Source organism: Microchirus variegatus (assembly GCF_963457635.1).
Source record: "Microchirus variegatus genome assembly, chromosome: 20".
Classification (NCBI taxonomy): Eukaryota; Metazoa; Chordata; class Actinopteri; order Pleuronectiformes; family Soleidae; genus Microchirus; species Microchirus variegatus.
This window is the reverse complement of record NC_139821.1, coordinates 21283040-21310975: the sequence shown is the minus strand read 5'-3', so window position 1 is coordinate 21310975 and position 27936 is coordinate 21283040. Positions and strand designations below refer to the sequence as shown.

Genomic DNA, 27936 nt, shown 5'->3' with positions numbered 1-27936 from the left:
TTCATTTCAGAGTTAAGCTCATTCTACTCATCTCTGGATGAATGTAACCTTTGAACCAGGGGTTCTCAAAGTGTTGATACCTGAGGCCAATTTAGGAACCCAACATTGGACTGAGGGCCGCCAAAGGAAAAAAACAGAAATAAATCCCATTTGTAATAATTTTGCAGTTCTACAGTTTAGCGTTAAGTAATATAAGCGTTAATATAATGTAATTTAAGCGTTAATATAATAACGCTTTATAATTTACTGGGTAATTACCCAGTATTTTGGCCATTGTTCTTACCTTCTAATTACAGGTTAATACCAAGTAACACATTTCTGTTACCATATATTTACTGGGTAAATAGCTAGTAATTGGGGGCTGTAGCTACCTGCTTATTACCAGCTTATAACACAATAATACACTAAAATTCACCATAAAGAAACCAGGTAAATACCCAGTATTTTTGTTTACACTTATTGGTCTGTATCCAGTAATGTCCAATAAACATTTAACAAGCTTAGTCGCTCCTGGATTAAAACTATCAACTGTAATTCATTGTGGGGCCGCCAGAAATGTTTCTGCAGGCCGCCATTGGCCCCCGGGCCGCACTTTGAGAACCAATGGTTTAAACCATGTCAAAGCACCAAACATTCAATCAGTTTAATTATGACTTCAGAAAAAAAAACAGCTTGGCAATATGCATAAATTAGGGTTTTTATAAAGTATATCTTATGTAAAACCTGTTTGGTCTAACATATCTGTCTGTGAGGCTGGCTTTTCAGTTTCATTAGTAAGTTTCACTTATCTGTTGATTCAGAACATGACATTTCATGAACTTTATTGACTGGATGCTATTATGCTACCACTTCAGTGAAAGAGGAAATCAGGAAACTCAGCTGTTGTTGCCTTTAAGTCCATAAGTTTGTATTATTGTAATACTGGGGCAAAATGTGTTTCACCTTGTCAAAATTTGGATTTCTGCCAAATCCTAGTGAGTATTCCATGTAGAGCCAGAGGGTTTCTATGTGTGAATCTAGGCATTCTGAAAAACCATCAAAATATAAGATGTAATTAATAGATGTGTCCTAAGATTATAAGATTAAATCATTTGTGAGAGTAGCAGATAGCTGACACCTAGCTGTAAAATTCAACTTAAGAGCAATTTTTTTTGGGCTTTCACTATAATGGGCCTGAATGAGCCATCATACTTTGCTTTCCCTCCAACATGCATACAGATATGGATGCTGATAGTGGACTTTGAAGACATTTGTGTGGGTAAAAATATGAACACTTTCATAGAAAAATGACTGAAAAGAAAACGGTGGAAATCTTTTGTTTTGGGCTGAAACAAAAAAAGACACCTCAGCTGATAAAGATTGAAATGAAAGTGATGTTAATCATTATGACATTCACCAGTATTTACACAGATTGTGACAGCAGCATGCCACTGTGATGAAGCACAGCTAATCCACACCAAGTGAACTTCCACAAACACATTTCTGGAAGAGAAAGATAACTTGTTTGGTTCATGACCTTCTTAGCCAGTCCAGTGGGAGGAGTGATGGGTGATGGAGGGATGTGTCAGAGAGGAGAGGGGCTAAAGCGTGATGAGGTCTACTAGGTTGCCCTTGGGCGGGGTCATACTATCTGGGAAGAAGTTGACGAGTGTGTCAAAGAGCTGTGTCCGCTGAGCATACGTCTGGTCCACATCTGAAAAACCTGACAGTGAAAACAACGGTTACTGCTGCTTTTTTTGTATCAGCTTCTGATTCACAACTCATATCCACACAGCCAAAACAGGAAAATAAAGGGGAGAAAGACAGATAATCCCTAAAGGTCGACTGAAGAGGGTCATTTCAAAGAAACATTATGAAAACTAATATTAAAAAAGAATGCCAACTGTATGCTAAATCAAAAGTTAACAGAAACAAAAACACACACATTTATCAGTGTAATTATAAAAACTCAAATTTGAGAAAATCAACATATAATAAGAATTACCGTTATCATGACACTATGAGTTTCCCATTATTTATTTTAACTACATGGCTACAAAGATAAAGTGGATCATTCACTTAATGTTACAGTTGTGCTCATAAGTTTATATACCAGGGCAGAATTTACCATTTCTTGGCCATTTTTCAGAGAATATGAATGATAACACAAAAACTTTTCTTTCACTCATGACTAGTGGTTGGCTGAAGCCATTTATTGTCAAACGACTGTGTTTACTCTTTTTAAATCATAAATACAACACAAATCTAGTGAGATGTCTCACTATGGGATGCACGGCCCTGCTGCAGCCCTCAGAAGCATTAATCTCATCACGCCAATCCTGATTGGCTGGTGAAAGTGTCCGTCTGCCACAGGTAGTCCCACCTACCATAAATACTGTGTGCAAAGTTTAAAAGAGTAAACACAGTCGTTTGACAATAAATGGCTTCAGCAAACCCCTAGTCATGAGTTTTTGTGTTATCATTCATATTCTCTGAAAAAATGGCCAAGAAATCCTAAATTCTGCCAGGGTATGTAAACTTATGAGCACAACTGTAGGTTCAGGATTTTAGCTAGCTTTGTCAACACTCCAATTCATGTTGTCTTTTAAAATAAGATTAGAACATCATCGGGATGTCTTGTCATACATTCTGAAGAAAATCAGTTTCATATTTTACCAGCACGCACATATGCAGTGGCACTTAAAGTTAGTGACGTACAGTTATTATTATTATATTAATTCATTTTAGCTTTGAAAACCACATTTCTAAGTTGAAACCATAGTAGCGTGGATGTAGACCTAGTATGTAATTAGGTCATGTTTTTACCCAGTGGGATGAAATCAGAGCCAGACTTGAAGAGAGCCGAGGGCAGGAGCTGAAACTAAAAGTACAAAGCAGTCTGAGCAAATGTGACATTGTACAGTGCTGAACAATCAAACAGCTTAAGCAGATGAGGCTTCCACTATGGTGGTCATTCTAACACTACATCCAACGTAACCGTCTGTATGTTCTTAACTTTACCTTTAACCTCTTTTTAAAAAAGACGTATAACATGTAAAGACAACGAACATTCATACAAAAATAAAAAGCCATACCTCTTGGGTCTCACTGGGGTCTGTGTGGTCTACAGTGAGAGACAGATCATTCTGAAGGTACTTTAGTGCAGTTATTGGCTCTGACTGAGCTTTTTCCTCAAACCTGAACAATGAAAACACACCAAATATATGATTACATTAAGAGGAACTAAACACTAGACTGCACAAGACACAAGGCACTGCATTTTTAGTTGTAGGTCTTTAACGGTGTAAAATGTCAACCTCCACTAACAAATGCACATGGAACAACCTTTTTGTTATGACCATAATACTTCAAATTAAACGAATTTAATGTCAGCTTCCATTTTCATGATCTTAATTCTTAAGATAATAAATAGGGCTGTCAAAATTATTTTTTTTATTTAAGTTATTTACAGTATTTTATTTTTTCTATATATTTATATCGTCTTATAATAATTTCTTTACAATGAAATGTTTATTTGTTTTACTAAGTGTGTAAAGGTTTTTAAAAAAAGTTATTTACAGTAGTTTATTGTTCTTTACATTTAAATGTTCACATACTTTATTTATCTCTCCGTTCCTACAACAATATAAAGAGAACATTTTAATTTTTCTGGCATATTTACGAATGATAATTAATCATGATTAATCCACAGCTACCCTGTATTTATTATTTCGACAGCCCTAATAATAAATAATGCATCGTTAAAAAAAAAGATCAACTTGGCATAATAAAAAAGGCATAATAAAAAGAGAAAGTACTCACACTACTTTCTTATTTCAGTGTTTTGTTTTCTTCTTTTTAATGTTTTCATTATTTACGTTTGTGTGTGAGAGTTTATATACTGTGTATATTGTCAGTTTATTTTATATTTGTATGGTTTGTACATCATTTTGGTCCACTGTTGTTTTTTTTTTTTATGCGCTATAGAAATAATATCTAATAATTTCTAAATTGGGCCACATCCATCCATCATCTTCTGCTTTATCCTCCACCAGAGGGTCGCAGGGGGTGCTGTGCCTGTCTCAGCTGACATAGGGCAATAGGCGGGGTACAACCTAGACAGTTCGCCAGTCCATCGCAGGGCCACATATAGAGACAAAAACCATTCAGTCTCACATTCACACCTATGGTGAATATAGCTAATCCCAAAATGTGTATGTTTTTGGACTGTGGGAGGGAGCCAGAAAGTCTAGAGAAAACCCACGCACACACAAGGAGAAAACTGGGCCACATTATTAGTCAAACTATGTCACTTACTTTTTGAGTTATGCTGTATGCTGGCCCAAAAAATTAACCTCGACAGGTGTTGAAATAATAAAATAATAAAAAGAACTTAATACATCTTGATGATAAAAAACTAATTTTTATCTGCGTTAATACTGTATGGAAGTATTAAAAGTGTGCTGGGGTTAAAAGAGCAACACACCTGTATTTCCTGATGAGGTATCTGCAGTGACGAAGCAGATACTCCTTAGAGGGCCTGCACAGTTTGAGAGACCAAAAATCATCCAAACGCATCTTGGGAGAACAAGACTTTCCAGGGTTTCCACCAAAGAGGTAATGAACCTGGAACGAAACACAATAATCAAATATTCCATTATATTCCACCCTTTACTTAAAACCTCGATCCAGAGGACACTCCGCTGAACTTTAGGTAATTGCATAAACATTGCAAACATAAGTTAATTGTTGAGTTCCACAGGGCTCCGTGCTTGGGCCTATACTTTTTACTTTATACATGCTTCCTGTAGGAAACATTATTAGAAAGCACAACATACACTTACATCATTATGCAGATGACACGCAGTTATATCAATGTGGCCGGATGAAATAAATCAGGTTGTTGAACTCCAGGAATGTCTCAGAGACATTAAGTCCTGGATGACCTGTAACTTTCTACTTTTAAACTCAGAAAAAACTGAAGTCATTATACTTGGCCCAAAACACCTTCGAGAAAAACTCTCCGACCACATTGTCACTTTAGAGGACATCTCCATTTCTTCCAGTTCCACTGTGAGGTTATTTTTGACCAGGACGTGCCATTTGATTCGCACATAAAACTACGTTAAACTCTTTGGTGCAAAGAAAACTCTCTGCACCTGAACTATCACTTTACTGAGTCCTAGGATGAATTAAAAGGCCAAAAAAAGCTGACTGTTCTCAAAAATGGGATTTAGACCATCACCATTAGGGTCTTTTATAGTACCCTGTACCTTACCTTGTGCATTTCATCATACACCAGCTGGTGTGCAAAGCGTGGGCATGGCTCCTCCTCCTGGAGGGCTTTACTCGGATTATCTTTCACTGTCTGATCATTCTTATACACACATGACCTAAGCAGAAATAGGCATGAAAACAAGGAGTTAAACATTCAATGAAAACAAATTTTACTATGTACACACCAGTTATATGTTAACCCACTTAACTGCCTCAAATGTGTCCCCAAAAGTATACTTTAGTGCATTGCAAAAGTATTCAGCCCTTTGTAATTTTTTTTTTTTTATTATTATCTTAAAGGTCCCATATTACACCCTATTAACCCAAGTTAAACTAGGTCCTGGTGCCCTAATGAACATGTCTGTGTCACACTTTAGTCAAAACATCATAAGGATGAAGCACAATAGCAGTTCAATAACTCAGCCAAAACAGCCTTTTTCAGAACGCTCGGTTTTGTGCCTGATTTGGCCCACTGAGTCCCAAATATAAGTACTAAAAGATTAAAAAGTTGATTTTGCACAATAGGAGACCTTTAATTAGGGCCTGAGCACAAATGTGCCAGGGCCGACAGTGCCCCCAGAAGTTAGGTTAGGATCAGACAAAAGTAGTCTGATCTGGAGAAAATTTGGTGAGTGTGTTAGGCACAGTCCAAATTTTCTTGAGGAATATTTGGGGAATTATAATTGGTCAAATTTGCATAAAATGATACATTTTTCATTTTTTCTTTTGTGTCCAAATCACACATAGTTGTTGGTACAATTGTTGCTCTCGTGATTCCAAACAAATTTCTAATGTACTTCCATTAGCTCCGCCCACCCAGAAGTATTATACTATGCATATGACATAAACATATTAAAATTCAATGGAATGAGTAACTGAGAATGTATGTGGATAGGTTGTGGAACCACAATGAAATTTGTTGAGAATTGTTAAAAAAAAAGTTACAAGTTAATGACATCTGAGCTTGTGTATTTCTTAATGCAGGGTCATTGCTTTCTGTGTGGTGAAGCTTTGTTAAAGCCAAGATCCACATGTGTGGAAGCATGTCCTGCAAGCTTTTCTCACTGTAGTGGTGATAATTTGCAGCCAAAGAATGTATGTGTTATTTTTCATTCATTTGTCAGCCTCCTACCAGTTGTTGCGGGCAATGTCATAGATCCAGAAGGAGTTACGGACATTCTCCTCACGTTTGTCCTTGTCTTTGCTGAGGCCTGACAGCACATGGATTTCATTGAGCTCGGGGTCTATGGTGGCTCTCTGGGTAAAGCCCGTCATCGGCACTGTGCAAAATACTAGTTAGTACTAGACTAGTTATTTTTTAAATTCTTTATTTTATCCTAACATTTTAAATTTGACAATATTTTATCTTGATATCACAATGAAAACTATATTTCAACTGAATTTCAATTTGGTTGTTTGATATTCAATTACAAAGAGTTCACAATACAAACAGCAAATGTTTATGATGCAAAGTAATTTAGATAACACATAAGCAGTATGTGCCAGTATCGGTATCGGGTTCCGATACAGACGTAATTGACGGATCGAAAATCTCTGTAGTTGGATCGGAAATTTCCGATCCGTCTGTGTGTGTGTGTCTGCTGAAATGTCTCCACAAGTGATTCCCTGACTGCTCTGCTAGCTGGCTGCAAAAAAGTGGAATGGGTTTCATGAGACGTGGATTAATGATGCACGACTCCGTTCAGGAAATCCATTCCATAGTTTACAGCCAGCTAGCAGGCGAGCATGATTGACCAGGAGTTAACCAGGAAGTTCAGCTCCGCAACATGCAGCCGACGTAATCCCAGCCGTCACCGTTTTAAACGCCTGCTCGCTGAGGAGAACAGTACTGACGGCGGCATAAAAACAATGCCTCCGCCAAGCCAGGGTTCACGTTAGCCGGTATTAACACGGAGACGCTATTTATGTATTTATTTTTTTATTTAAAACGCCGGCATCGCGTTGTGTTTGGAGATTGAACATTCCGTTTATGTGTGTGTGTCTGTGACTCCGTTTGTGTGTGCGCTGCTCTGCGCTCACTGGGTGTGTGTGTGTCGCCAGGGGTCTGTAAAGTCGCTATAAACATTGTAAAAGTCGTACATATCATACTTGCCTGTATAAAGGAGTTTATTAACCCTCAGCAATCCCTTTAAAAAAGTCCCTAAAGTGTTCTTCGATGCAGAAAACAGCCCCTTGCCAAATACTGCTGTCAAAATATTATATGTTAATATTTTTTCCACTTTAAATTAGTCAGTCTTTTAAAGCTACTTCAGCCTGAAATATACATATCAAATATTAATAATATTTTTGAAATTTTAACCCTTTAAAGGCCAGTTTGTTTTCACAACGCCACTGTTTTCTTATTGAAAAAAAACAAAAAACAATAACTTCCATAAAATACATTTCAAGAGGAATTTGATTGTACTCACTATTGGACCTTGAGATGGGTCAATGATTGGCAGAAACATTTATTTTGAAGCACTGTTATTTTTTTTGCAATGTCAGATTTTTCCAAAAAAATCCCTAAAGTGTTCTTCGTGGCAGAAAACAGCCCCTTCCCAAAAGCTGCTATAAAACATTGTCTATTAATATTTTTTTTCCACTTTAAATTGTCAGTCTTTTAAAGCTACTTCAGCCTGACATATACATGTCAAATATTAATTATATTTTTGAAATTTACCCCAAAGGTCACTTTGTTTTCACAACTCCACTGTGTTTAATTGAAAAACAACAAAAAACAACAATAACTTCCATAAAATACATTTCAAGGAGGATTTTATCATAATTATTATTAGGCCCTGGGATGAGTCAATGATTAGCAGAAACATTGATTTTGATGCATTGTTATTATTCTTGCAAAAATTCGATCCTAGCAGCAGCAAATATCAACTTGCCAAAAACTCCTGTAATATTATATAAAATATAAATTAGTCTATCTTTTCAAACCACTTCATCCTGAAATATACATGTCAAATATTAATTATATTTTTGGTATTTTATCCCTTTAAAGGCCATTATATTAATGTTTGAATCAGTCTCCTGCTACAAGCGAAATGTTTTTTTCCCTGCTAAATAATTATTACCATATTTTGTTTTAAGATTAATAAACAAACAATAATAAGTTGAACCTGAAACAAACATTTATTTTGCAAAGAAGGACACTGAAATATGAACATTGAATATGAAACATGGGGCAGTTAGGTGTGTTGTTGGAGATGGTAGAAAGGAAAAGATAGAGATGGTGAGTGAGTCAGTGACTGAGTGAGTGAGTGAGTGAGTGAGTGAGTGAGTGGGTGAGTGACTGAGTCAGTGAGTGAGTGGCTGACTGACTGACTGACTGACTGCAGCATGTGAGAGAGACTCCAAATGTACAGACTTTGGTCTTTGCACGTAAACTCCCTACATTTGCAGCAGGTGTTACCAACTCTTGTCTTTCTATCAGTGCAAAAATGACACAGCCTCCTGTCCTCACATTTACTCATGAGAAAGGGACCTGCAGCATCAGCACCCTGCAGGTATGCAACCATTCCTGCAGCAGCTGATGAGCAGGGAAGCCGCCCTCTCCTCTCGATGTGTGGGGGGGTCACCAGCATCTCTCCCACCACAGCATAAAGGTGTTATACAGCCAAACATCAACCAGGTTGTGGAAAGGTCCAGTTGCTACCTATGTATTCTCCTTCTGCAGGGGTTTGTGCCAAAAACCTAACAAAAGTAAAACAACACTTGAAACAACAATATAAAAAAATGTATCCAAGTATTCTTTCTCATGATACATATATTATTTATGTTATGCCAAATAAAGGACATTTGCAACAAAAAAACTGACATACATTTTAGACAAGAACATTAGAGTAACAATAAATAAATGTGTGAGTAACTGATGCGTAATGGCACGTACCTGATCAAGGTTATTGTCACCTCTTGCATCTGTTGTAATATTTCCCTTCTCTCTTCCTGAGGAGGCTCCATTCTTGCCTCCTCAGGGGATGGAAGAGACCATTGTGTGTGTCTTCATAAAAGCATCATCCACCTCCACTTCACTCTCATCTTCAGATCAGTCTTCAGATGAGTTGGACAACAGCTGGTCTGTTTCTATTTCTGAGGCCTCATCCATGTCGGCCTCTGAATCCTCAGAGTTCATGATCATTTCCAAAGCCTCTTGTGTGGTGTAAAGTCTTTCCATTTCCAAAATGACTGCTGCTGCACTACTGCTCATACTTATAACCATGGCTGCAGTGCATCTGCATACTAGAACTATCTCAGCAAGACTCAAAACAAGTCCAACCTTGTTTTGGTTCCTGCTGCTGAGCTATCTTTGAAGTGCTAAAAGGCGAATCGCTGTTTTTATTATTGAAAGATTTTATAACGCTGACTGTGGTCTTCTAAGAAAAAAGTCTTATGAAGTTGGACATAAAATACACACTCAGACAATTTTTTAACACATACACATTATCCAACATCAACAGTGGCACACAATTATCATTTTAGTAGCAAGAAATGTGTGCAAAAAACAGTGAAACTTTGCTCAATGCTTTGAATGGGAAAACATAGCGCCACCTGGTGGACAAATATAAAAATATTAAATTTAATGCTCGTAGTCCAACGTGAAACCTTAATATCAAGAAATGCATTATTTCATGTTAAGATAAATGTCTGATCAAAAATAGTATTTTCAATGGTTTTCAATGGAGCGATTTCAGGCTCGAAGAACACATTAGGTTAGTTTATTTTAAATCTGCTACTGCAGACAAACTAACAATGCAATCAAAATCTTGCTGTCAATCATTGACCCATCTTAGGGCCTTAAAATGATAATAACCAAATATTCCTTGAAATGTATTTTACAGGAATTATTGTAGTTTTTGTGTTTTTTTATGTAAAAAAACAGTGGAGTTGTGAAAACAAACCGGCCTTTGAAGGGTTAAAATTAAAAAAATATTATTAATATTTGATATATATATTTCAGGCTGAAGTAGCTTTAAAAGAGTGACAATTTAAAGTGGAAAAAAATATTAATATATAATGTTTTTATAGCAGTTTTTGGGAAGGTGGCCATTTTCTGCCACGAAGAAACACTTTAGTTAGTTCTCGCGCTGCTTAGCCATTTTAGGCTAATTTAAGAAAGTGAGATGACAGTTCTAAAGTTTACCAAAATTTAATAACCTTTGGAAAATTTTAGCTATATCCATTCAACACAGACAAAATGGCTTAACAATTAAAAAACAGAAAGCCACGAAAAGGGCCGAGGGACCCCTGAGGGTAGCCTTATAATCAAAATGATGATAAAAACAATGATGATAATAATATTAAAGCAAACAGAGCATCCATATCGGAATAGTATCGGAGTATCAGCAGCTATCTAAAGTCAGATATCAGGATCGGATCGGAAGTGAAAAAAGGTGGATCGGTGCATCCCTACTAAAAACCCTGTGGTCTTTGTTGTAAGCTGATCTATATTTTGTTTTCTTAAATGTTAATAAGCATACAATGTTATGTACAATAAATTATAGTTATAGACACATTATACTATTTACAGTCATGGAGGAGAGTGGGGGGAGGTGTGAAATGTTTTCCTCATCCTGGGGGGGGAGGGGGGCAAAACAGAAAATAATTGAGAAGCACTGTCCTAATTGTTGGTGTGAGTGCTACAAAATGCATGGAGTCATTGTGGGTTTACATTTGTATTTACTTTTACACCAAAGCTCATCTTTTTCCGAGTTGTAGAACAAGGACAAGCATTATTTCTACAAACAGTGCAGACAGATTGAAGTGTTATGAGCAGCATTGTGTTAAAAGACTGATATTTCAGCTTTGTTAGGAGTTAAGTCCAACAGAAAATAAATGCTTCTCAAAACTATACTTGTTCATTTTTGGTTTTGAGAAGCATTTGTTGCATGTAGCACATAGCCATTCGCCATTTCACTTCTGCCACTGCACTTGCTACGAGTTAAGTTTCACTTCAGCTGTCCAACTCTGCCTTGCTGTGCACAGGCTCCTGGCTATGCTCTACCTCTCAATCTCTCTCCTCAGTGCTCCAACATGTGCTGTCTTTATACCGAAGAGCAGGTGTAATGATAACATTATATTAAGTGGTGGGCTGCATGAAATCGATAAGGGGGTTGCATGTGCCCGCAGGCTGCAAGTTTAGAGACCTCCGGTCTAACCTATAGCCCAGTTTTATTTGTCCTGAAACAAAACGAGGCCACAAACTTCAGGGTTACATTTTTTGAATAGAGTTTGTTTTTGTGTCCCAATTGCATTTGGATGTTTTTAAAAAGATGATTTAAAAAGCAATTACAATGAAACAGTGTGGAATGGTTTGGCGACTTACCCATGCCAGAGTCCTTCTTTGTCCCATCAGATATGATCTCTACATGGTCTCCATCAACATCATAGCTGAAGAAATCGTTGAGATATGTTTTTGACCTCTGACCACCAAAAACATAAAGACAGCGATTCCTCTGTGGAAAGAAGATTATGAGTTATAGTAAATGAAGAGAAAAACAGATAGAAATAAGATAGAAATTAACCCAAAATATGTTTTCAGGTCTGCTATATGTACTGACAGTGTGGAAGAGCATGCAGTGTCCAATGCGAGATTGGATGTCTTCTGGCCCAGCGTTACACGAGTCTTCACGCAAGAGGCTCCATGTTCCATCCTGGCAATGGTAGGCGTACAGGCCACTGAATTGAGGCTCTGATGTTCGAGCGTCTTCCACACTTCCACTACATGTCAGGATCCGACCACCAAAAGTGTAGATCATGTGCTTCTCTGAATCCATGCACATCTGCAACAAAGATCACGAGATAAAGGAAACAACAATGCATTCATTTCACACAAAAAAAAACGATGCTCCTCTGCATTCACCAAAGCTTGAGATTGAACGTGAACATGTATGGAAAGTTTCCTTTCAAAATAGTTGTCCAACTGATCCATCTATCAATACAATCCAAAACAGCCTGGTGACTCTGTAATGCGCCAGTGTACAATACAGGAGAGGATAAATCATGGACCAATAATAATAATGAAACATGTAAACAAGAAGCTAACTAATACAACATTGATTGACTTCCGGGGTCGAGACTGATGGAGTAGGACGCGCCTCTCTGAGCTCCTGCAACAACTTTAACAAAAACATTTTTAGGCACACTTTTGTATCGTTTTTTCGGTGTGTGTTTTCCCCACTACCATATTTTCTACTCAACGCCGACCTCTTACCGAACAAAAGGCCTCCTCCAAAAGCTAAACCACCTATACAACCACTGTACTGAAGAAATTTGGGCTGGGAAATGTTTTTATTTCGTGGATACGTCTCCTCTATACATCTCCACAAGCTATTATTTCCACCAATAATATCCAGTCCAGTTTTTTTCACTCTTGCCCGTGGCACCAGGCAGGGGTGTCCTTTATCTCCCCTATTGTTTGCACTAGCTATAGAGCCCTTGTCAATCTTTCTGAAGTCCTCTTCCATTTTTACTGGGATTTTCACGCACAGAATTTAAGTTATCATTGTATGCTGATGATTTATTGCTGTATGTCTCAGATCCTGTCCGTTCCATCCCAACAATCGTATCTACTTTTCAGAGATTTGGATCATTCTCAGGCTACAAAGTAAATATATCTAAAAGTGAATGCTACCCTGTCAATGCTTCAGCATCACTGCTCAAACAGTCTGACATCCCTTTTAAATGTAGCCTGTCTGGTGTTAGGTATCTAGGGATCAATGTAACCAGAACGCTGAACTCTCTTTTTTCTGCTAATTTCCTGCCTTTAATGTCCAAAATTAAATCTGACCTCCAAAGATGGGGAAGCTTACCTCTATCGTTAATTGGAAGAATTAATGCAGTCAAAATGAACATTTTGCCCAAATTTCTATTTTTGTTCCAATGTCTCCCACTTTTCCTCCCAAAGCGGTTCTTTAAAACAATTGATCAAAATATTTCTCACTTCCTTTGGTGTGGGAGGATTTTATGGCTAGTTGCTTTAGATTTATTACATAATGTACCTTTAACATCATTTTGACAGCCTTAATCGCTCTTACATTTGGCATGGGTTTGAGTTTTTCCTGTACATGCATACAGTAAGTGCATAAATTACATCAATAATTCTGTGATTTTACATTAAAATGACAAGCTTCAGTATTAAGATGACAGCCCTATTTTTTAAATTGTAAAACCCAAACCAAATTCCTATTGTAAATAAATATATTTTCCTGCCAGTTGACAAATTAAGTATCGTCTATTTGCTTAGTAAAAATGTCTGTGTGTATAAAATGGACACAATAGTCCATTCACAGAATGATTAACCAAGTGCATCAAAGTATAACAAAATAAAGCAGGGGTCACGAACAGGGTGCCCACGGGCAATATCGCTCGCAGAAACCACCCGTGGAATCATTAATGGATCAGACAGTCTTCATATGAATATCATTAATCATTATTATTATTATCATTATTATTATTATTATTATATTGTTGTAATAATAATAATAATAATGATATGTTTCACAGAGTTGTCCATTAACCCTTAATGGTCATGTTTGCCAATGGTCATCTGTGGGTGCAAGACAATGTGTTCAGAGGTCACACATTCAATATACCTGATGGTCAAACACCAACTTTGGCCCTCCATCTGCAGATGTGTCCTCACTTAGTAGTGTCCAGGTGTTTGCATCAATGTCATAGCAGTAGAAATCACTCTTCAGAGACTTGCTGTTCCTGACACTGGAGTCCAGATATCGACCTAGTGTGTAGATTTGATGCCGCTGGGAGTCGATGCACATCTTGTGACAGGAACGAGCACTTGGACCATTCTGGTAAATCAACAGAAGCTTTTTTTTTCTTCTTCTTCTTCTTTCTATGTTGCAATCAAAACCAGACTTATAGAGAGGGGCATTAAGTTCATTCAATCATAAATAAAAACAAAACTGGCTGACAATAAAAATATTGTGTGGTACATGAAATAATTATATTTTGTTGATAAGGTATTTGTATAGTTTTTCTTCACTCGGAACAAGGCTTGAAGTGATATTAAAAAAGTCAGTAGCAACTGGCCTCTCATCAAAGAGGCATCACCACTCAATCAAAACTAGGGCTGCAGCAACTAATCGGTAAAAATTGTTTACTAAAAGCATTGGCAACAAATTTAGTTATCGATTCGCTGAGTCGCATGATTAACTCATAGGCGGTGAACTGTTCAAAGATGCCTACCACGGAAATTCATGCCGCAGAGGCGGCGAAAACGATTAGACCGAATTCTTCCAAAGTGTGGGAGCACTTTACAATGCATACACCTAAAAAGTGTGTTTTGCAAAAGCGAAATATCGTAGCACGGGAGCACCACAGGGATGCAGCTGAAAGAAAACATGTAAGGACATGCAACATTAGCCATGGGTTAATGTATTTGTTATCCAGCTTTACAAGCATGAATAGTTAAGTTTAGTCTGTGTGTTACTTTTTTCCCCCTTTTTTTTAAGCACTACAAGTTTTCTAAAACGAGTTTACTTACATATTAGAGACAAATACTGTGGACAGATTGGTCATTTACATTTTTTTTTTTTATCATTTAGTTATTGTTCCAACACAGCAGGTAACTTTTAAACAACTAAAAACCTCAATGTGTGCACTTTATAAAAGAAAGTAGCCTTTTCATTTCTGTAGATATATACATACGTATAATTTCAAACATTAAAATAATATATTTTTGAATGCTTCTGAAAATGTGTTGCTTGCTTTGTGAAAAGTGTTGCTTGAATTGTGAAAACTGCTATTTGAAAATACAATGTTTTGTAAGTACTATTCATGTATAATACCACAAATTTTCTATCCAACAAAAATAGTATGAAAAAGACAAGATAAGCCCTTTTTCATCCAATTACAGGGACATTTATGTTGTTACAGCAGCAAAGACAGTCAAGGTAAAGGTAATAAATAATAAACATACATTTACATCTATGAATATACAATATAGAAAAGGATTAACAATTAAGATTATACATTTAGAAATAATTGTTATATTTAAAATTAAATTGTGTTACTTCTCACAAAAATTATTTCAAACTTTCTCACCTCTTTCTCTGTGTCTCTGGAGATGCAGGCCCACTGATTATCCTGAACACTGTAAGCCCAAAAGTCAGCCAGGTCTTGTGTGCCATCCCAGCCGCCAAACAGATAGACAGTCTCTGCAGAGAGAAAATAGGATATATTGCTATTGCTATATATATATATACATATTGCTATAACTCTTATATTGTGGTGCATTCAGCTTTATAGTTAAGTGCTCTTCCATCTCTCCACTCAGTACAAACTGTCACTCAACATATTCATTTGAATATCAGTGTTTCTGATTAAGTATCGAGAATGTGGAGACACATGACAGTCTAATTTGCTGTAATTCTCTCTCCCCATCTCTCAAAATTGGATTCATCATTTGCATCATGGAACGTGCATCACAGAGAGCCAGTGTACTTGTTCACTGTGTAAAAATTGACATGTTGTTCTGAATCTGTGCGTGTATGTATGTTATTTAGTGGTGGGCAATATGATCAAAAATGTATAACATTTTCAAATAAGTCCTCGAAAGGGGGCAGGGGGTGCTGTTTGGGGGGACGGAGTGCCCCCCTAATATAATGGTAGGGGAAACACTGTCATGACAATAGCTGCGTGGGTCTCACCAGTTTGGACATCAATGACCATTTGATGCCCCCCCCTCATTCCTGGCCTGTTGTCATCTCCATCACCTGCAAATAAGAGAGGAAGGCAAAAAAGAAGAAAATTAGGTAGAGCAACAATGACAAAAACAAAAGACAAATCTAATTTAGCTACAAGGCAACACAGCTTTAAGTAAACTGAATTATTAAAGTGATTGGTAAAATGTGTTGCTTAAAACCTGAGGCTCACCGTTTATGTCATCTCGGTTGATTTCTGGGATGCCTGTACCTTTGTTACATTTTGGGATAATCTGACTCCATCTGGGTTTGTACTCTTGCTGGCTGATATAGTGGTTAAACAAACCATCTAAAAATGAGAATCAATTATTAAATATGGCAAAACACTTACAAAAAATAGGCTTTACCTATTAATTAGTGAAAAAAACTCAAAAGGCATCTAAACAATACCTCTCACAGCTTTGTCTATGAGCTCCTCGCACGCATCAAAGTCTCCTTGTAGCACTAGTCGATCATGCAGGTGGGTGAGCATGGGGTGCTCTAGTGCTATTCGCGTCTTTTTCTGCAGCGACTCAAAGGCCTCTGTGTAGTTATGCTGCCGGAAGTGCTTGAGGCAAAGGCGGATAGCTTCCTGCTCTCTGTACTGCAAGAACACAATGGAGAGGATACATGCTCAAATATGTCAATTTACCAATCTACTGAGATATAAAAGGGCTGGATTCAAACTTGAACCTTAAAAAACATGAGTCCAAAATATTCAGCCTTGAAGTATATCAGATCATCAAAATTAATTACCAGGGGCCTCATGTATAAACCGTGTGTACGCACAAAAAGACGGCGTACGCTTGCTTTCACGCACACGATGGCATTTATAAAAATGTACTTGGCGTGGAACCTAGCGGACCGCAGCGCAAACTCTCGAGCTGCCGTGAGAATTTGCGGAGCGCTGCGCAAACTCTTGTCAGGTGGAGACGCCGCAATATTAAGCTCTGAAACTTATCACAGTGTTTCAAAATGATATTATTAATGTGTCTACAGTGACAAACATGAATTATTCTGTGACGAACAACAATGATACACCATCGTACGTTTGAACATGTGTGGATAAGATCAGAGAGGACACTGAGGACAAAACTGATCCCGCGTGCAAACACACACACTTCAAACGTGTGTGCGCGCGCGCTCGTGTGTGTGTGAGTGAGTCACACTTTTCTCTGTCTTACTTTGAGCAAATAACTGAAATTGATTTAACACAAATTAATATTTTCTTTATGTAAATAGACACAGCTGCTGACGTGAACGCATGAACACACGTCAGTTTTAAACGCTACAACTCATTTGTTGTAAGAAAATGGGACTTGAACGTTGAGTAGAACATTTACTTATCCCATTTTAATCCATACAATAACAAAATAACTGCAAAAAAGTTATTCCACCACCACTGCGCCTTTCATCAGAAGAGACAGCTGATGCATGTGCGCTCGTCAACTTCTTCCTCCCTCCCCAGCGTCCACAACACAATCAGTGACAGTAATGAATCATTATTATGCAGTAACTCAATCAGCTCTATCTGCTTATTCTGTGCGTAATGCGCGTGTGCGTAACTGGATGATGACGCGTGACACTGACACATTTATAGATTGTTGAAATGATCTGTAAATTCAGCTCACATGGATAAGTCGTGTGTAAACAAACATGTTACATCAGAAAAACACCTACAGGATCAACTATCAATGCACAGCCAGTTTTTTTAAACATTAATATGAGAGCAGCCGCGGTGACCCTCACATTAGTTCCTTCGTGTTTATATACAATTCCAAATAAACAAACAAACAAAAAATATTAATAATCTTTTTTCAAATTTATACATCATAAATCGATGCGTCGATCGCACACTTTCCATCTTTTTATTTTATTTTCCTCCTTCGCTGCTGCATTAGTCATTGTTCTTCAGGAAGAAGGCGTCAGAGAGGGCGTTTTACAGTCATTTGTATATTAATTTGTGGGTGGAACGAGGGCGTGGTGTGTTACTCATTCACCTCCGCTCAGTTTCACGTTTGATGGGATGTATAAAGAGAAGGTGCGCTGGACTCGCCGCACACACGGTTTTATAAATCTGAGACTTTCTTTGCGTACATACTTTTCAAATTTTGCGAGTACTCCCTCTTTCAGTATGAAAGCTGCGCGCTCTTTTATACATGAGGCCCCAGGTGTGGTGCTTGCTCAAACTCAGTGATGCAGAGCCTATCGAGTTTCAGCTACTGCGCAACCCAGGAGTTCTGCCCCCTGTTGACAGTCTTCCCGTCCCATACATTTAGCCCGCATATCAACAGTGATGGACAGAGTGGGTACAGCCACATTGTGGGGGAGGAACTGGTATTGAGGATGATAATATAGTCCATGGTCTGGAAAATATTGAACTCTCCTTCACACACTTAGATATATTTTATTGGATATTTGAAGTATGTATCTATCTTTCACCTTTCTTGTTTCTCATTTTTATTCAAGTGCTTTTTGTAACAGAAGTATTTCCCTCTGGAGATCAATAAAGTAAATTCTGATTCTTATCAGTCCACTGAAGTACTTACAGCAAATAACACTACATTGACATGAACTACATTCATTCCTTTGTTTTCAAACTGCTACACTGTTTCTGTCCTGTGGGCTAACAGACATCAGATGTCACTGACAGCTAGACTGGGTGGGGGGTTGTGACCATGTTAATGTGATGTAAATGAGCAGCTATTGGCCTGGCTCCTCAAGTTGGTCAAGATCTTTCAGGCTGAATTTCTCCCTAAAGCAGTTTGAGGAGTGCCTACATTCAAATGGCCACATCTTCTTCAAAAATGATCAGATTTACATGTGTTTGACATTGTTGGAAAGCTTAGAAATCACACTCTCAGAATCTGTAAATAACTCCAAATATCCTGAAGTAGACTTGTGAACGCTTTTGCCATGGCTGGACACATATATGTGAGTCATGGAGGTCTACTTACATACATTAACTTGTTAATTTAACTTCAGACAGATATACCACCCCCAGAAGACAGACCGTGCCAGTCAACAAGAGCTATCCCAACTGTCTTTCGCCAGGTAACTGGAAGTGATGTAATTGGGTCTCAGTGCCTGAGTAGTTGGCCATTTTGTCTGACTGTTCAACTTAAATAAATGTAAACTTGTTTCTTGGATTTGCTTATGTTTATGTTGCCTTTTCATCAAATATAAAAGCTAACCTAAATTTTTATCTCTGCTTCATGACAGAAAATATTTTCTTTTCTTGCTACACAGCAGAGTAGACCATCACATTAGCAGCTCTATGTTCAATTTCAATGTTCAACTCTGAAGTATTCAAATACTTGGGATTGATCAGGAAATGCTCCAAAGCAAACGGAGAAAAACTGTAAAATATTCCTGTTCGTCTGTACTGTCTGCAGATTAGCATGGAGAGAAACACCTATTTCATACAAGACAGATGATTGGCAATATCTCATTTCTGATTATATTTATTCTGTCTTTTGGACTCATTTCCTTTTTTCTTTGTAGTGAAGGCAGTTGTTGCAAGTGCTTTATTTACCTTGCTATACCAGTTAAGGCAAGGTTGCACCACATCAGGATCTTCAATACCATGCAGCGCAATATACCAGATGCTGAAGTTAAAACTGGGACCCCAGGACATCAGAGGCACTGGAAAAGATTAAAGAAAGAGAAAAGCATTGTAAAAATTAAATTCACCATATCTCTCTCTTCCACACATGCATAGTGGATCAACTCTTACCTATTTTAACAAATCTGCAGGGAAACATCTGCTCATCAATCTTGTGCTTTAAGGTGAATGTTTCCTTGTTGTAGTCATTCTTCAGGCCACTGACAGGAGAAGAGAGGAATGAATATAGTGAAGAAGTTTTGAAACATATTAGTGAGATTTGAGCAGTGCCGATAATTATTTTATTTGAAAGTAGGAACACTGCATGTGAATTAACTTTCAACTTTCACATGTAAAATGACAACAATATAATTAGACATTGAGGATTGCAAAAACACTGCCCCGTAGATGGGAAACTATTGAATACATGATCAAGACCCAGACCACTGTAGAACTTCACAGTGTCGTCTAGGGCTGGTCTAATTGGTCGTTCATAGTTCAATTGAAACATTACATATTATTCACTATTAAATGCTCACTGTAAACGTCTAGATTGAAAACGGTGGTTTTGATCATCACAAAAAAATCAATTAGTCAAAGGAATACCTCACTGATTTGCATGTGGCTTTGTATTGCTAGAAAAGCAGTAATATATATAAAAAAAAAAATGTGCTTCCCTCCCTTAGTTTTTCACCTAGCTGTAAAAAAACTGTTCTCCCTCTTCTAAGCAGCCCCTAGTGGGACGTCAAATGGCACGTTTTGCGTCATTTGACGCCCCAGTAGGGACCACTTCGTTTCAGTGTTGAAACTACAACACTAGTTCTGCGCTTTTTAGACTCACCCATAGGGGGACGAGACTTCCCAGAATGGACGAGACTTCATTCCCAGAATGTGTAAACAGTGTCCGCCATCTTTGCTAAAAGTTACCACCGGCTCTCGCTCTCTTTAGTTTGGCCTTGTAAACTGAGACGACAATGACAGAATGTAGTTTTCAAAGTGATATGGCTGCGAGGGAAAAGACCTGCTTTTTGGTGGTGCCCGTGGCCGGAACCAGGTACCTGGAGAACTTTTTGTGGGCACTTGAATGTGCCGCCTCCGTAAAAGTGAGTATTTTTTATATTTATTTTTACCACCACATTTATCTATGTTTATAAAAAGGGTCACCTCACCTGGACAAAAGTTCGGTCATGTTATCTTCACTCATTCCACCAAACACTTTAAACTTCTTCAGGTTACAGACATGAGTCTTTTCATACTTCCCAAACGTGATGCTCTGAACAACTGCCGGCCTTTCCATTTTTAAGACTAAAAACTGTAAGAAGTAAGAGAGAGAGGGAGGGGGGAGAGAGAAAGAGATGGATACAGAGAGAGGGAGAGAGAGAAACAAAAAAACAAGAAATTAGTCTTTATTGATCTAAATGGTATTTCCAAGAAGTTCAAGTCTGGCTTTAAGTCACGCCATAGTACTGAAACAGCACTTTTATGAATTTTAAATGACCTTCTTTTATCGGTTGACATCCACAACATCCTCCTGTCTTGCTTAAAACACCTGTGTGGGCATTAAGGGTACTGTTCTTAAGTGGTTTCAGTCATATCTCTCTGACAGAAGCTTCTCTATTCAGCTGGGCCAGTATACTTCGGCCACTTCCCCCCTTCCCCCCTGAGCTGTGGGGTGCCTCAAGGTTCTATTTTGGGCCCTCTCCTCTTTTCGATATATATGTTGCCATTGGGATCCATATTTAGAAAGTACAATGTCTCATTTCATTGCCGTGCAGACGACGTACAAATCTATATGCCCTTAAAAACAAATGACCAAACCTCTGTCCAGGTCTTATTTAGACTGCCTCAATGACATTCAATCTTGAATGGAAGTGAACTTTCTCTCCATGAACAAAAATAAAACTGAGATTATTTTATTCGGGCAACAAAATCTCTTAGATGTCTATGACAGCGCCGTTGGCACCCTGAAGCCTTACTGTCACCCATCTGCAAGGAACCTTGGTGTTATTTTGGACAGTGACTAGGTTCAAAAAGCAGATAAGTTCTATTGCAAAAACAAGCTTCTTCCAGCTAAGATTATTAGCAAAAGTAAAGGCTTATCTCCCCAGGAATGATCTCGAGAAAGTCATTCACACTTTTGTCACTTCACAGTTAGACTATTGCAATTCTTTTTCGTTTGTTGGTCTCGACCAGTCAGCACTGCACCGTTTACAGGTGGTTCAAAACGCAGCCGCCCGCCTGATGACGGGAAAGAAAGTAAAGTTGTTGCTACACGAGCTGTGCCTGAAGCCACCAAGTATCTTTGGAGACACATCGCATTTACGCTACTGTTCCATGTGGTCATGATGCGTCTCCAACCACCTCCTGAATAGGTTTAGCAGATTGGACAATAACCCGTCCTTGGGTGTATTTAAACCTGCACTTACATGTGGTCAGGTGCCATCCGATGCATTTAAATGCCAGGTGTAAAGGGGGTCATAGAGGAATGTATCCAATCACCAGTAGACATACCTGAGGAGGGTAGTTGCTCTCCGAGGACCACCTGGAAGACTGATCGTTAGGTTTGTCAACCAAGATATTCCTAAAAACACAAAAAATATGGTGTGAGTATTTATACATGTCAAAAAATGTACTATATACACTCTCGCATAACACTGAAAGCAAAATCATTACATGAGCTGGTTAAAGAGGTGGGAGTAATGATCTAGTTCCAGAGGCGCAGCTTGTGAAAAGGCAAGGCAGGCAACTGCTTGGGGCCCCGAGCTGATAGGGGGCCCCCCGACACTCGGAGCCTGGGGGCTGTTTTTACTTACCAGTCCCCCTTAAAAACAATGGCCGATTTGCAATGACATCTCAGTAGGAAACCTCCCTAAAGGGGCCCCAACTCACGTTAACCTGTGTGAAGTTATCGTTCTGCAAGTTGGAAAATGACGAGGATTATTTACAGTGTAATGCATATCTTTTTTACTCAGTTTATGTTTTTTTCAGTAATTTACAGTATTTTATAGTTCTATATATTTATATTATTTTATAATGTGGGTTCTTTACATTTTAATGTATTTTTTACTAAGTTCATATAGTTTTTTAAAAAGCTGTTTACAGTATTTTCTTGTTCACTAGTGCTGTCAAACGATTAAAATATTTAATCGTGATTAACCTCTTCTTCACGGTTGCCCCCGGGATCGGGGGCAGCGTCAGACTCAGCGACCAAAGCGTCATAAAGCCATGTCTAACTTTAACAAACACAGACATGCTGCATACCCACAGAAAGGTCAGAAACTCAGCTAAAAGCTCACATAAACCATTCTGATGTTCACGAAACACAGTTAAAACACTGATGATTCAAACTGCAGGAGTGGAAAAAAACATCACCGCGCACACATTGAAAAGCGGCACCAGAGAGTCAGCGTGATTATGTAAACAAAAGAAACGTGTCGGCTGGACAGCGGAGAATATACAGATTCTAGCGGTACAATTTTTATCACTCTACGACCAAGATTCACTGATCCAGCCCCAAAATAAGAGCAAAACGACAACTGACTTTCAAGAAATACAACCAGAAATGTTGTCTTACCTTTGCTGTTTATCAAAACAAGTTATTTCCACCGGAACAAAACCACTTCTAATGAAGAACTACACTTTCCAGCATGCTTTGGGAACAAATCCCGGTCTGATTGATCATTACAGAGCGACATTAGATCGTTCTGATTAGAGAAAGGTGAATGTCCGCCTAAATGCGTCATATGCATTTATGTCCTTTTGACTCGCTAATGAAGTGATTCATACACATTTGGAGACCGGGGTCTGATTCTACCGGTTTAGAGGTTTAAAACGAGCTGTCAATCACCCTAATTGACCAAGGTAAGCCAGAGCTATGGCGCTGCGTAACTGAAGACACAGCAGAGTCACAGAGTTGTTATTACGCACCGCACAGGGAGCATCCATTTATCATACTTTTTTTTTTTTTTTTTTTCATAACAAGTTTTTTTTTAGACCTGTAGTGACATATAAATAAAATTAAATGGGTTTTAATAATTTAGTACCTAAGAAATCTCAAATGGCACAGATGATGCCAAGCTGTGCCAAAAGTGAGGACGCCCAGACATCTCTTTAATAAAACATCTGTAATTTCACTCTGCTTCATTTCAGCAGCATCAGACTTTGCACAGCTCATGTCCACATGTTGTTACATGACATGTAAATGAAAAGCTAATGAAAACGATGGACCCGAGATATGAGCTTCCCAGTCGCAACTATTGTGCACGAGAAGCACTGCCGCAAATGTACAGTGATGTCAGACAGTCTTGCAAACCGGCTAGCTATCGTCAACCATTTAGCGTCGACCAGCGATATGTGGTCAAGCAGCACATGTGACAGCACTACTGTTTATCAAAGTAAAATAAAAGAGGGGGAAATGTTTATTGAGTTGCTGCTCTGTTTCTTCTGCAACTGGTTGAGACTGTTCAGATAAGTTGACAAAAAGGAAAAGGTAATCTGAAGCTGATGTTTAAAAATGTTTTTCTTAAAATTAGCACTTTATTTTGTTGTCTTTATATATAAATGCTGTCCTTTACTAGGGTTTGTCATATTTTGTTCTTTTATAAGAGAAGAAAATCTGTAATTTGATTTTCAAAAGCCATTTATAGTTGTCAAACTAAAACATTTTGATATTGTACTTTTCTCATATACACTTATTTATTTCAGAAAAAGATTGGCCTATTTTATAGGCTATTTTTATTTAAGATATTTTTTTTATTTAAATGTGCACCTTATGGAGCTTTGATTTTATAAAAGACACTCCTGTTGTTATACAGTGTTAATGTTTTCATTTTATTACTATGAGTAGTTTTCAATAAAACTGAGTGCAAGATGCCTGTGACCCGTGATAACATTCCACGGCAGAAAGAGTTAAGTGCCTGGTCTCACCTCAACTCTGTTGAAATTCCCCTCATTGATGCTGATTAGGGCTGCAACTAATGATTATTTTAATAATCGATTAATCGGTCGATTATTTTTCCGATTAATCGATGAATCGGTTAAAAAAAAGAAACATTTGTTATTGCCACATCTTTATTCAAAAACGGAACAACAATCCAAGTAAATGGAACACTCGCAAGATGTCACCAAAATCACTTTGTCCCCTTTAAATCTTTCAGAAAATGATGTAAAAGTATCGAATTATATCGAATCGTATCGTTGGCTGAATATCGTGATATATATCGTAACTTGAGCTGAATATCGTGTATCGTATCGTGAATCCTATCGTGAGATTAGTGTATCGCTACAGCCCAACAGAGAGAGAGAGAGAGAGCAGGACGGCGCTCATGAAGGCAATGCAGAACTCTTATAACACAGAAACACTAATGGCGCTACTGCCTCGGCATGGCACAATTAAGTTGTTTTTCCACTGGCATAGTACCTGGTACCAGGTACTTTTTGTACCTGCTCTGGGGAGGTTCCAAGCAAGCCAAGTAGGTACTATGTGTGATGCTGCCAGACTGCCGGCCACTGATCTGGTCAAAGTGCTGTCACAGGAAGAGACACCCGACACAATCAAGCTGAACAATGCTGAACTGTGGATCAGTTAAAATGACTTAAAAACGTCCTAAAAACGTGGGTTAATCTCCAACGATTACCAGGGAAATGTGTAAAATCTCAAAATTTAACAGTGGAGCCTAGTGTATCCAGCACTGCTGATTGCGATTTTGAAATTAAATACACATTTTTATTGTAATGTTATTTTACAGATGCATAATATGTTTCCATTTAAAATCACTGTTATTTTAGCAACTTGAATTAAGTTAACATATTTTTGATTAATAGGTGACCCGCAAAAGTCCAGCACAGACAACTAATAGGTCTACTCTGGACTTTACAGCATTGGACTACGAACATATTTATTTATTTATTTTTTCTTCTTTTTTTTAAATTATACTTGTTGGCAAAAAAATATAATTAAGCTATGTTTCTTCATAGTTATAACTCAAATAGGTATGGTATTAAAATCTAATCTAAATTACAATCAAATTAGTACATCTATAGCAAAGAAGAAAAAAATTCCTGATTACTAGCGTCATTATTCAAAGGTATTTTTTATATTTTTAATAATATTTTTCAATGCTCTAACTTGCAGCATGGTAATGAAGAGAATCATCTGATGTGATGGAGATATTTGCATCTCCATCACTACTGCTGATAATATTTAATTTATACAGGCTTTACTGCCCACACCAGTTGTTGTTTTCAATCATTTTAAATATATTTTAGTTATAATAGTTAGGAACAACCATTAAGGTCAAAAACAAACCCATGGAGGTCACCAATATGGGATTATCCCTGATCCTTTTAGTGTGTAATAGGTCATGATTACACGTTATCAGTAAATTATTGCAAATGTTCAGATTAGACAGATAAAGATGTGGCTTTAAATATAAATATTTACATAAAAACACAAGAAGCACTTTTTTTTCCTTTTGCTACATGATAAACCAAAAAATATTCTAGCCTCTTAACTAAATCTGCAACATTTAAAAGGAGCAATATACGTTTCTTTTCCTCATCTAACAGCCCTTAGACATGGGCATTTCATTTTTTAAATGACAACATTCATCCCTGCAGATGAATTCTACTCCAAGCTCGGACCCTCGCCAAATACTCATACTTGATACAGAAAGTTATTGACGATGGAATATCTAACATTGTGAAATCAAAGCAGTTCAGTGAGAATAGAGCAAAAGAAACTCACTCCCATCTACCGCAAGATGTAAATAAAACCGTCTACTTACTCGAAATGTCTCGTATACCTCCAGACATGATCGTATCGAATTTACAATCATTCAAAAGCAACGGTCTAACTCAAATGCTACAGCCACCAGCATACACAACTGAGAGCCACCGGCTAACCTTATCCAACAAAACACCCCTAAACTGCTGCCAATGCTAACGCGGGCTAGCTTAGATCATAGGAAAGCTAGGCCCGTCGGGAACAAATATTGGTTCATTGAGTAGAAAAACGATGTCACTACTTACACACTCTAACAGACACGCTTGACAAACAACAGTGTGCGTAACTCACTCGGGTAAATATGTAGAGGAGTACGAGCTCCATTTATACACGCTGAATGTCAGAACACCGTTGTCGAGAACGACAGCCATCTTGTTCCAGATAATAACAGCAGAGACGAGCTCGCGCGTATCACGACGGAGGGAGCTGCCGCCATAGATATAATAAAGGGTAGATGTCTCGTCCGCGCTGCCGGCCAATGGAGTCGAACGTCCGCACTGGCGGCCATCTTGTCACAGTCAGCTCGCTCACCCATAACATGAGTTGTAGTGGTACATGGAGTTTTTAAATAACCACAACTTGCTCAATTTTCTGCCGATTTTCAAACGGTTTGTTTTGTCATAAACGCCGGAGATGTAGTTATTATGAAACTGCATATTTATGAATAATTATAACCATGGGTTCAAATAACATTAAACTGAACAGAAAGGTGCAATTAATGTACACACACACAAGGGTATTTATGTTAAATCAATATATGGGCTACTAATACTCGGGATACAGAATGGCAAGAGATATGTGCATACTTTTATAATAGGAATATTTCTAATATAATAAAATAATTTGAATTATTACATGTTTAGTTTAAACAAGTAATAATTCAAATTATTAGTTATATTAGTAATATTCCCATTAAAATCATTTGAATTATTACGTATTTGGTTTAAACACGTAATAATTCAAATGATCGGATTATATTAGTATTATTCTTTTTATAAAAGTGATGTTTATTTGCAATAAAAAAAAAAGGTGCAAGATTTCCAGTGCTGGGACCGATTAAACGAGCACAATCGTCCATATATTTTTAAAATGCTGAGCTTCGCTTCGCTCACAGCGGCGCCACTCGAGAGGCAAACAACTTATCAAGAGACGTGAAGAGAAGAAAAGTTTCGAAAAAAACTTTTTTAACATGAGAGTCAATGGGAGAATTTTAGGGCGATTCTCCACGTCAGTCAAATCGCCCCAGAAGAGGTGGAACCATAAAACATCACCCAAATCATCCCTATACACCGGGATACCCCTGTGCAGATCACTAACTTACCTCAGGTTCCACAGATCCCACCAGAGAGATAGACTGGGGCAAGATGGCCGCCAGTGCAGACGTTCAACACTCCGCTGTAAGACATCTACCCTTTATTATATCTATGGCTGCCACAAACTTAAAGGTACAGAACACCCTAGCCCTTCTTCTTATTTGCTTTCTGGCAGACAGGGCACATTATGTGATTTGCTACCTCACATCGTTGTGGAAGTGGTACTGACACGCTGACACTATTTACATTACATTACATGTCATTTAGCAGACA

General features: G+C 37.9%; 1 protein-coding gene across 1 annotated transcript; it reads right to left on the bottom strand.

Moving 5' to 3' along the window:
- Nucleotides 1–881: 881 nt before the first annotated feature.
- mkln1 (muskelin 1, intracellular mediator containing kelch motifs) lies at nucleotides 882–26745 on the bottom strand. Its single transcript, XM_083907124.1, has 18 exons — nucleotides 26642–26745; nucleotides 22078–22147; nucleotides 20736–20878; nucleotides 19699–19787; nucleotides 19498–19607; nucleotides 16374–16566; nucleotides 16156–16272; nucleotides 15930–15995; nucleotides 15325–15437; nucleotides 13857–14069; nucleotides 11823–12044; nucleotides 11588–11717; nucleotides 6389–6536; nucleotides 5258–5372; nucleotides 4466–4605; nucleotides 3075–3177; nucleotides 2806–2860; nucleotides 882–1702 (listed from the first exon to the last, which is right to left on the bottom strand). The coding sequence occupies exons 1-18, from the start codon at nucleotides 26719–26721 to the stop codon at nucleotides 1581–1583; spliced, it is 2229 nt and encodes a 742-aa protein (XP_083763250.1). The 5' UTR covers nucleotides 26722–26745; the 3' UTR covers nucleotides 882–1580.
- Between the last annotated feature and the right edge of the window lie 1191 nt (nucleotides 26746–27936).